This window comes from Neolamprologus multifasciatus, chromosome 23 (genome assembly GCF_963576455.1).
Source record: "Neolamprologus multifasciatus chromosome 23, fNeoMul1.2, whole genome shotgun sequence".
Lineage (NCBI taxonomy): Eukaryota > Metazoa > Chordata > Actinopteri > Cichliformes > Cichlidae > Neolamprologus > Neolamprologus multifasciatus.
This window is the reverse complement of record NC_140460.1, coordinates 27698119-27708150: the sequence shown is the minus strand read 5'-3', so window position 1 is coordinate 27708150 and position 10032 is coordinate 27698119. Positions and strand designations below refer to the sequence as shown.

At 39.9% G+C, this 10032-nt stretch overlaps 2 protein-coding genes across 4 annotated transcripts; one reads left to right on the top strand and one right to left on the bottom strand.

Moving 5' to 3' along the window:
- The first annotated feature begins 659 nt into the window (after positions 1 to 659).
- On the top strand, positions 660 to 6393 carry LOC146491739 (NF-kappa-B inhibitor zeta-like). 2 transcript variants are annotated; one of them, XM_085150717.1, is made up of 10 exons: positions 660 to 787; positions 1191 to 1270; positions 1572 to 1918; positions 2687 to 2792; positions 2873 to 3019; positions 4219 to 4282; positions 4373 to 4542; positions 4696 to 4806; positions 4963 to 5130; positions 5225 to 6393. In XM_085150717.1, exons 1-10 carry the CDS (start codon positions 712 to 714, stop codon positions 5261 to 5263), a joined length of 1308 nt encoding a protein of 435 aa, XP_085006843.1. In that variant the 5' UTR covers positions 660 to 711; the 3' UTR covers positions 5264 to 6393. The 2 variants fall into 2 exon arrangements, with proteins under 2 accessions (XP_085006843.1, XP_085006841.1); XM_085150715.1 differs by having other exon boundaries at positions 4963 to 6393.
- On the bottom strand, positions 6212 to 9934 carry LOC146491738 (protein jagunal homolog 1-B). Of its 2 annotated transcripts, none has more exons than XM_085150721.1 (4): positions 9814 to 9934; positions 9179 to 9276; positions 6917 to 6989; positions 6212 to 6873 (listed from the first exon to the last, which is right to left on the bottom strand). In XM_085150721.1, exons 2-4 carry the CDS (start codon positions 9265 to 9267, stop codon positions 6457 to 6459), a joined length of 579 nt encoding a protein of 192 aa, XP_085006847.1. In that variant the 5' UTR covers positions 9268 to 9276; positions 9814 to 9934; the 3' UTR covers positions 6212 to 6456. The 2 variants fall into 2 exon arrangements, with proteins under 2 accessions (XP_085006847.1, XP_085006848.1); XM_085150722.1 differs by having other exon boundaries at positions 6212 to 6846; positions 9814 to 9932.
- Positions 9935 to 10032: the final 98 nt, after the last annotated feature.

The following is a 10032-nucleotide window of genomic DNA, read 5'->3' as shown; positions in this document are numbered from 1 at the left end:
CAGATGCGCAGAACTTGACAGGTAAGCCTCTGGAACCTAAGAGGAAGTTTTCTGTTTAATGTAGTAACAGGACATATTTGACAATAATCTGCTTTAATTAAAGAGTACTTAGTTCAAATTTGCACTGCGTTTGGGACTGAGTGGTGTTAAAAGGCAGCATTGTTCATAAGTTTGCTTATGTATTCAAACTGTAAAGTTCATTTGCATATAAACTGATCGCCGCTAATCTTTTATGTTTCTAAATAGGCTTAAATCCAACTGTTTTTATAGACTTTTTTCTTACTTTAATGTACTTTATTTGCATATAAATTTGTTTTCAGTGTTTTAATCTCGACTTTCGCCTTGAGCTGCAAACATAAACTAGAAGAATTTAGGTGGCTTTAGTTTGAATAAATGTTTTGCAGTTATGCATAAAGTAAAACCTTTATTTTGAAATGCTTAACAGACACACCTCAGTAACCCTGTGTAGGAGGAAACCAGTTGCGGGGCATTTTGTGCTGCAGTTGTTCCTTGTTTCTGATCCTGCGTTTACAAGCAGAAAGGTGAGCCACCTGTACATGTTTCACTATCACACACCTGCTGTTTGTTTGTTTTTCATAAAATTTATAGTGATAGGCAGTTTACCCTCCAGGTTGTGTGTGTGTGTGGAGGGAGCAGCAAAGAAAACTGACAGAGAACGCTGGCTGGGAATCAGTGAATGACTCCGTAAACATGCTGGATTCTAGAGGGATTGAAATCTCAGGAGGCCAGACTCTGCTGGCCTCTCACTTCGGCTCGAGTTTCAGAGGTGAGTTTGTGTAATTTCAGTAAACTGATAACACATTCACCGCTCTAAAAAGTCTGAAACTCTAACCTCACACATTGTTTTGCCTCCAAACACCTTATTCCACCTGTTTTATTTTTCGAGATTCATAGAACGAGGAAGTCAGACAGACTTGCGAATGTTAAATTAGTCGCACTGTTGACTTTGTGTGCCAGGCCTAAAGCACACCACATGACTAAATGCTTACCTAATCAACGAGGGCTTTTATTGATAAATGAACTTTACCCCCTTACTGCATGCACTGTTTCCTATTTTTCACTGAAGAATAAATACCTGATGCTTTATGCAGTGGCACATATTTACAGTGTGTGACAGACACAGTGTGTCTTCCATGTCCAGGCTAGTAAAACTTCTAATTCCCCTACAGGGTGCTCATTCATCGATGTGAAGCCACCACCGGTGAGAACTGTGAAGCAAATGCTAATGATGAAACGTAAAAATCTACAGGTATGGCCTTGAGCGCAAGTAGACCAGTAAAGTACAGAAAATAGAACATATAGAAGACTTCATCTGAACTCTTTATAAAGGTGCACATGAGCGTATAAAGTCTTGAGTTATGGCAGTGCTTTCAGTTCCTCCAGTATGAGGAAGAATTGGCAAAATTCAGAGCCAAGTACAAGTTGTTGAGAAAAGTCTGCATGTAAAGGCAGCCCAAATGAGTGTGTTTATTATGAATAATAACAACCCATTTTAAGCCAATTATTAATATTCCTAGTAAAAGTTGACATTGATCCTCTTGTATTAACAGAACTGCTCACAGGACAACTACAATTTGGAGCACAAACGCATGTCTCCAAAATATGAAACTTCTCCCACTGGCGTGAATCATCATCAGTTAAGCCCTCCAGCACCTGTCAGTCAAAATACCACCACCCTGTTTCCAACTGCTGCTCCTGAAAATGCTCCAATGAAACAAGAGTTTCTCGTAAATCAACAAATGCAGCACAGCTTCGAGTATCCACCCCTGCACGAACAAAGGACCCCGTCTCCTGAAGGCAGGATGACCTTGTTTCAATGGCAAATACAGCAGGAGTCACGCAAAGTTGAAGGAATTTCCCTGGAGCAGCTGTCCATGCAGGACTCAGATGGTGACACGTATGTATGCATGAACGAAAGCATTACCCTGACCAGTGGTTACTTGAATAAAGATCAGTGTCATAGAATTAGGTGAGAAGATTAAATAGTAAACTAAAAAGTAGAGATACAATTATATGGGCAGACAGAGCTAGGTCAAAGTAAAAAGCTACATGGGTGAAACGACTAAAAGTCAAGGCTGATCAGCTGAAACAGGTTAAAGTAACAGAACAGTGGAAGGCTAAATAGCACCCCCCCCCCCAGCAAATTTATAGCTAAATGGTTAAAAGCTAAAAGGTTCCAATATCTACAGTTATCCAGTAAAGTGACAAAAATATGAAAATAAGCTAATGGATCATTGATTTTTAAACAGTTAGATAAACATATTGGGTGAAGAGTTTACAAAGACAAAAGCAAACAATTGAAACGGATCAAAATATTCAAATAGTTGGGAAAAAGATGATTAAATGGTTATAATATGCAAAGGTAATGGATAACAGGTTGGAGCGGTTGGAAAACGGGTAGAGAATAACTGACAGTCACACAAACACTAGGTGAAAGTTATTGGTTTTAGGGTAAACAATTTAGCAAAAAAAAAAAAAAAGCAGACAGAGGTGGAAATCATTGAGGAGCAAATGGAAAATAGCTCTAACAGGCCTACTTGGCTAAAAGTGCAGAATAGTTATTAGAAATCACACAAATGTACAGTAAGCCTGACCCAAACACTGACACATGAACAGCATTTCTGTGGATTTCTGCTGCAGCTGACCTTTTTACTCCTTCCACCAGATTCCTTCACATAGCAGTAGCAAAAGGTCTGCGTGCTCTGGCTTACGTGCTCTCTGCAAAAATGGCTGGAACTTGCTTTCTGGACATTAAAGAACACAACGGGCAGGTAAAGACATTCAGTGGCTTGGGATTTATGGTGGTTTTCATACATCAAGACACATTAACCTGTAAGCTGTGTTTCCACAGAGCCCTCTCCAGATCGCGGCTGCCACCAATCAGTACTTAATTCTCCAAGACCTCATGGCTCACGGAGCTCAGGTCAACACGAGAGACTGCTGGGGTCGTGCTCCTTTGCATGTGTGTGCTGAGAAAGGCCACTTTCTCACTCTGGGGGTAAGAAATCACTATCAGTATTTACCTACCTACCTGCATATGTATATATAGATTAAATGCTGATTAAAAGTTAAAGCATAAACTTAAAGTTGACCTCTTTAGGCTTCAAATATTCACTAATTTAATCTAAATTAAATCATTCCATTGCTAAGCAGCGCAAGATTATACTGTCTAGCAACTTTTCAGAGCGTTGCTTTGGATCAACACGAAATTTTTAAGTTAGCTTTAAAAATTCTCAAACTTTAATTGCTGCTATCAAATACAAAGTGGCTATTCAGTGTAGACATTTACCTAACAAGCGAAATTCCCTACACTAATCCCTTTGGGATTGCATCAGAACGGTATCTGGTGTTCTTGTTGACGCAAAATAAGAAAAATATTTGTTCTTGTTTCACAAGTTTAAGATGTAAAAAAGGTGATTGTTCAGAGTATAGTATTCCCATGATACAACAGTAGGACAAAGTAACAGCAGCCTTACTGTCGTATCTCCTAGCGAGATGGGAGTGGCACACCTGTCTCACTATTGCCCCAATCCAGGGCGTGAAGCTCTGCTGGCAAATGACACCTTGTGAGTAAATGAGCCACGCCCATGGAAAACGGCATTAGGTGATACCTGAGGATTGAGAAAGGCTGGCTAAACTCCAAACGCAGGATTCATTTCTTTTATAAAACATAATTCAGCTTTCATAATAAAGCCTGAAGATTTTCACTGAAACCACAACACCAAGTCGTATAGATGACGACAGTCTTGCAACGTTTAAGCATCACAGGGCCAGAATTGGGACAGCTTTCCTCAATGGAGTGCTTACAAGTAGGGGAAAAAGAACTGTCTGATTCCCACTAAAGGTTTAACCGAAGAAGGCTCTTGGATGACAGGTCTTCTAAAACAAGAAATTGAGTAAGTCTTTAAGTCTTGTCTTGAAGACTATAAAAAAAAGAGGCCTTCATCTCAAGCCCTTAAGACAACAGAGATACACAACTCATCTTGTTAATGTATAACATGCGTATTGCTGAGAGTTAATGTGAAACACGTTGCCTGCCAAAATGAATAATAAACCCGGACTCTGATCCACTTCCCCTGCAACTGTGACAAATGTAGGCCAAATAACGTTTTGTCAGAATAGAATTTAGTGTTGCAGTCATGCTTTTTTTCTAGTTGTATTAAGAATATTTTCTTAATCTCACTCATATTTCCACAGGGCATCTGGAAGGCCTTAAAAGGAAATGGGGAACTGATCGATGTAGAAATATTCAGTTACGATGGTGAGTGTGTTTTTGTGTGACTGAAAACTTTAGGATGCTCAAATGCCTTTTTTGTGATTAAATTCTGTAATTTGTTTCTGTGTCTGGAAGGTTTGACCGCTCTTCATTTGGCCGTCTTGTCTCACAACAATGTTGTGAAGGACCTGAGGAACCTGGAAAATCCCTGCACATTCATGACCGCGGAGCTGGGGCAGCGGAAGCGCTTGTACTTTGAATGTATCAAGATTCTGCTGAACATGGGCGCCTCCTGTGGGACAAAGGTAAGTATTACCACTTCAGGGGAACATTTAGCTGGCTTGGTCCTGCTCCACACCAAACTGCTCGGGTTTTCCGGTCTCTTGTGGTTTGGTTTAAGATACAGTGATCTAAATTTCCAATCTGGTTTTCATTTGGTTTACTTTTAATCTCTCCAGGATCAGAAAAGTGGGCGGACTTCTCTCCATATGGCTTCTGAGGAGGCAAATGTGGAGCTGCTGAAGATTTTTCTTGACCAGCCAACAATGCTGTCCATTGTAAATGTTAAGGTATGCCTACTGTTTCATGACAAACAATATATTTAGGGTGAATTGCTGCCTTTTACAAGAAACCAGAGAGAAAGTTTCCCAGCTGTCACAGCTCCAAACTGCACCCATAAAAACTACACAAACAGTAACATGTGGTGTCTTGTCCACTCCTTTCAGACGTTCAGTGGAAACACGGCGCTGCACATCGTCAGCTCTCTGACCAGTCACAAAACTCAAGCCGAAGCGGTGAAGCTGCTTATGAGAAAGGGAGCCGATCCTGGGATTAGGAACTTAGAAAATGAGCTGCCATCTCAGCTGGTACCTGAAGGTCCTGCTGGGGAAAAGGTAAGGGTGTCACTTCACATACATGCTGGAGAAATTGCAGATGGCACTGTTTGCTGACTGAAATCAAAATCAAATTCAATTTTTTTTCCTGCAGGTGCGGCAGATCCTGAAAGGAAAACATGTTAATGCTTAAATAAAGCTGAAGAACACTGTCAGTCAGACAGTTGAGTATGATAAATATGATTTGCCAAACAAGGCAGATGGTGGTTGTTTCAGTGAAACATGTCGAGTTGTTCATTACGGTGTAATGCTTACAAAAAAAAGAAAAAAAAATTGCACTTATGTAAAACTTTTGTTGTTACTTTTATCAAGTAGGGTCAGTGTGATTATTCTTTACAAGTTTTAAGTGTTTGGAAAGGAATCTTGGGTTTTGTTTTGTTTTTAATTTTTGAATATTTTAGCACCAAGTGAAATCCTTTTGTTAATGCAGTGGAAAATATTTACCCATCTCATCAAGAGATCGTACTTTGAAAGGTATCAAATTTCTCTTTTTCCCCGGCATATTGGGCCAAAATGTAACAACTGGTGCATCCCTCATCAAATCTACACTTAATTTTGTAAGTTTAAATCTTTGTAAGAGTTCTGATCTTAAATATCTAGGTAATGTTTTGATAATGATATGCAAAATGTTATGTGGGAAAAAAAATTCACTGAACCAACTTTTTTCTAACTATGTAATTACACTGTGTTGTTTTTGTCTTCATGACTGTGTGTTATTGTAAAGGTAACTATTGTGATGTGTGAATTGTCTTGTTTTACATTTATGGTTGTAAATAGGAGGGGAGAATTCTGGGACTCTGCCTCATATACATATAAAAAAATCAAACAGGCATGATTTAAATTTGGGCAATCACCTGTTAATGTCTTATGTGCGTCTCCAACACATTGTGGAAAACCTCCAACTCCAATTTTGATTTAATTTTGGAGAAATGGACGAAGTCACCTGGAGGAATATTTGGCTAATATGGTGCCGAATCCCAGAATTTTTACTACAATTTCTAATTTTCTAAACATTTTTTTAATGTTACTGCATGTGATTTGCGTTTTCTCAGTACTTAAAAGTAATGAAGTACACAAAACATTTTAGGATTTGTTGCTGTTAATCATGAAATGTCAGAAATCATGTACAGAGGGGAAGGTGGTGGTTACAATCTGTCCAAGGACTGATTTTCTTCAAACAATGATGTAATCACTGTCAAATATAAATATAGAAAAAAAAACAAGCTGGACAACAATAAAGTCTCTTAGTCTTGGCAATTCGGCTCTAAGATCCTCTTTGTCCTTCAAACTAGTTGACCTTGGAGTTTAAGCATACTTCAGCTGAATCTATTTCTTCTTCTTCTCCTGTGTGGTGGTGAACCACTGGTCCAGCAGCTTCTTACTATAGTAGATCTGCCAGCCGTGAACCTGCACGGCGATGACGATCACCAGGTACATGACTGACACGGCGCTGAAGCCAAAAATGAAACGGTATGCTTTGCCGTGGCGATAGAGCTGCTGAGCCACGGGGAACATCTCCATGCTACCGTAGATCAGTGGTGCCACGCAAAAGAGCCCGGCGCTGATCATGGAGATGACCAGGTAGCTGATGTTGTTACGGGGCAGTGCCAAGAAGCTGAAGACTGTGGGTATTATGCTCAGTAAGTAGGGGTACTCCCACTGGTATGGAGAGGCCACCACCTTGTGGGACACCAGGTTCAGCTGGCTTACCGTCACCTGAGAAAGAAATAAAAACACACTCAACTTTTACAGAACATAAAACATGCTTCTCCACAAGAATGCTTACCTGAGCTGCCATCAACACCCAGATCAGCAGATGGACAATGTTGAGCTTACGGATTTCAGACTTCAAGGAAACACTGTGAACATAAAAAATAATAAAAGAAAGACCAATCAGATGTTAGATTTTAAACGACTCAAAATTTAGTGGATCAAAGTCTCCTAAATACAGAAACCTTTGCATAGCAACAAATCGCAATCACTCACGCAGAAGAATCTCTTAGATATAAATTACTATGTACTTATTTAAGCAGGCCGATGCTTCTGATGTCTCAGAAACAGTACTTCTCAAAAGGCTGTATTTGCTTTGGCTTGTCCATCCAGAAGGAGGATGAGCTTACGCAACTGCAAGAGGCCTGTGGGTCCATGATTCAAAAGAATCACGACTTCTCCTGCAGTATTACTCAGAATTTATTCAAGCTTACAATGATCACCTTGACCCACATTGTGCTCAAAGTCATATTTGTTGTTTTACAAATAACTTGTGAAACGAGATGACATAATGACCACATCCCGTCCCAGGTCAGACAGGTTGTGCAGCGTAACTTTTCCTTTAAATGTTGATCACTAATACATACAACCACTGCAGAATCATCAGTATCTCTGTACGAGGCACGACCTGGACTTGTCCTGAAAGTTTGACGTGTATGAGCTGAACAGGAATGGAGGCAGCAGAGTCCCCGTTGGAGCTTTTGCACATCACCAAATTAGACGAGGCCACCACCCTAATAGGGGTGCAACGATACACAAAATTCACGGTTCGGTTCGGTTCGATACTTTGGTGACACGGTTCAATATTTTTTCGATACAAAAAAAATGTTCATGCCTTTTTAATTTGTCATTTATTAAAATTATAAATATATATTTTAACTCAAAAGTACAGTTTTTAAATTTAATGTTGCTAAAACAACAAAGTAATAAAAAAATAAATCTATCTGATCACGCATCTTTGGAAAAGAGAGTTTATTACAGAGAAATGTCTCTTTCCAAAATAAAAGCTATACTATACGCTTCTTCTGGGCTATATTCTCAGCAGCATATTAAACATATCAGGTCCCCATAAGGAGAATCATGTGCTAACGGCTGTTTAAATGACTCGGGTAAAGTTTGTAGCATGCGTGCTTGTTGTTTTTGTCTGCTTCCACTTGTCTTTGCACTAGGATGATGTCGGCGTAAATGTGCAGTTATATTCGTTGTGTTCCCACTAGTGCTGTCAGCGTTAATCTTGTTAAAATGACATTAACGCCACAACACGGCAAATCTCCGTTAATGAGCTACCGTGGATCGCCCCGTGTGTGGGGCTGGATGGCGTCAACATGTTAACAAGCTAACTGCGCTAACGCAATAGTTCCCACAAATTGAGCATTGCGTGGCACATCCAACATACTGTTTTACTTTTGTCCATGACGTGCTTACCATCAGGGTCATACGTCACATGAAAACCAAATAGTTCCAAACGCCAGATCTGAATGAGGGTGGGGGAGGTTCAACTTGCCATGTTGCAACGAGAGCTTAGCTTCTGTCTTGCTAGCTTGCGCTGCGCTCAGTAGATCTGCACTCGACAGTGCAGCCTAGGCGGAGTAGTCGAACGCAGATCCACTGAGCGCTCAACACAGACAGCATCGTCAGAAGAAAAGTTGATAAAATAAATAAAAAATGTTGTATTGTTCGATACATATGCGTACCGAACTGAAAGCACTGTATCGAACGGTTCAATATCGATACGAGTATTGTTGCACCCCTACACCCTAATTAGATATACTACCTTACAGACTGGATGCAGTAAGTAGTCCATGAGATGCTGGACATGTTGACATGTTCCTGTAGCATCTCTCTCAGTAGCTCTTGAGAATAGTCTCTCCAGCTGATAGTTGTGATGCCAAATGAGATACTACTGACATTCTGGTTTTAGAACAGCTGTACTGCTCTTTTTAGCTTTTCAAATTAGTAGTTTAATACTTAAGAACAGTGAAGCTTGTTTTATTATTTGATTTGAATGATCAGGACTGTACACTGATGAAAGAAAGCCTTGAATGAGCTGAGGTATACATTTTTATACTGTCATCTATATCAGTTTAGTTAACAGGGCCCTAGTTAACACTTAGCAGCTTTTAAACTAATTAAACCTAAAGTGATTCCAGATAAACACTACTAATGTTTAATTACTTGGGCACTTAAGTTAAAATATTAAAAAATAAAATAAAATAAATATAATTCCTTAAGAGTTGAATTTGGGGATTATCGCTCATTTAATGGTAAATAAATGAACCTCATCTGGTAGTGAGAGGCGACCCGCTCCCGGTGCTGGAAGTCACTGCCATCTGTGCCCACTGCTCTTGGACCAGCCCGAGAAGCCATGATGGATATCTGAAGGCAAAACATGTCAGGTTTAACATCATCTAATGTCTAATTACACATCAGTAAGCCAGTCATTTCCAGCAATGAGCTGACTGCTCAGACAGTCATGCAATACCGTTACTCTTATATTTTACACTTTAAAAGCTTCACGTTTGCGTTTGTAGAAGTGACAAAGCTCTAAAATGAGGGTGGAAGGGGACTTTGCTGTTATTAAATCACAGCATACAGGTGTTTAATTCATTAGTTATCTGCTAATGCTGCTAATGTGGCACGGGGGGCGTTTAAGAGTAAGCTCCTGTTTCCCACTCTGCATGTCAGCTTAAATGTTTCAGAAGATGCTTCGTTTTTACTTCAGCTGCCATGACTTATGTCGATAAGTTGAGTTACAAATTGTTTGGGAATGGCTAGGCTAGCAAGCTAATGCCTGTGAGTGATTCACTGCTACTGTAAGTCAAACAAAAGTAGTGTTAGCGAGAGATAAATACGAGTCAGACAGGCAATGGCATTATGTCGTCTGAGACATCTGATATATACAACGGCACTTACCTTTTATTTTCTGCTACAGAATAAAAGCATTTAACCGTTAAAAACCGGGTTAACAACGGCTACAGAGCAGCTAGCTGGCCAGCTTCATACAAGGAAAGAGGGATGACAGACAGAATGTATGACGTGTCAAACCCTGATTGGTCTCTATCTTCTTGCGCCCTCCCTTTCCTGTGACTGTCATATGTTAACCATTTAATTCCTCTGATAAGCAGATTGCAT

What these genes read in the sequence shown, in the direction of transcription:
- LOC146491739 (XM_085150715.1), top strand. Translation starts at nt 712, where the DNA reads ATGCTGGATTCTAGAGGGATTGAAATCTCAGGAGGCCAGACTCTGCTG. An exon ending in TGAAACGTAAAAATCTACAG is followed by an intron (nt 1,271 to 1,571) that starts GTATGGCCTTGA and finishes TTGTATTAACAG; the next exon opens with AACTGCTCACAGGACAACTA. An exon ending in AGAAATATTCAGTTACGATG is followed by an intron (nt 4,283 to 4,372) that starts GTGAGTGTGTTT and finishes TGTGTCTGGAAG; the next exon opens with GTTTGACCGCTCTTCATTTG.
- LOC146491738 (XM_085150721.1), bottom strand. Translation starts at nt 9,267, where the DNA reads ATGGCTTCTCGGGCTGGTCCAAGAGCAGTGGGCACAGATGGCAGTGAC. An exon ending in GCCTCTCACTACCAGATGAG is followed by an intron (nt 6,990 to 9,178) that starts GTTCATTTATTT and finishes TTATGTTCACAG; the next exon opens with TGTTTCCTTGAAGTCTGAAA. An exon ending in GGGTGTTGATGGCAGCTCAG is followed by an intron (nt 6,874 to 6,916) that starts GTAAGCATTCTT and finishes GTTCTGTAAAAG; the next exon opens with TTGAGTGTGTTTTTATTTCT.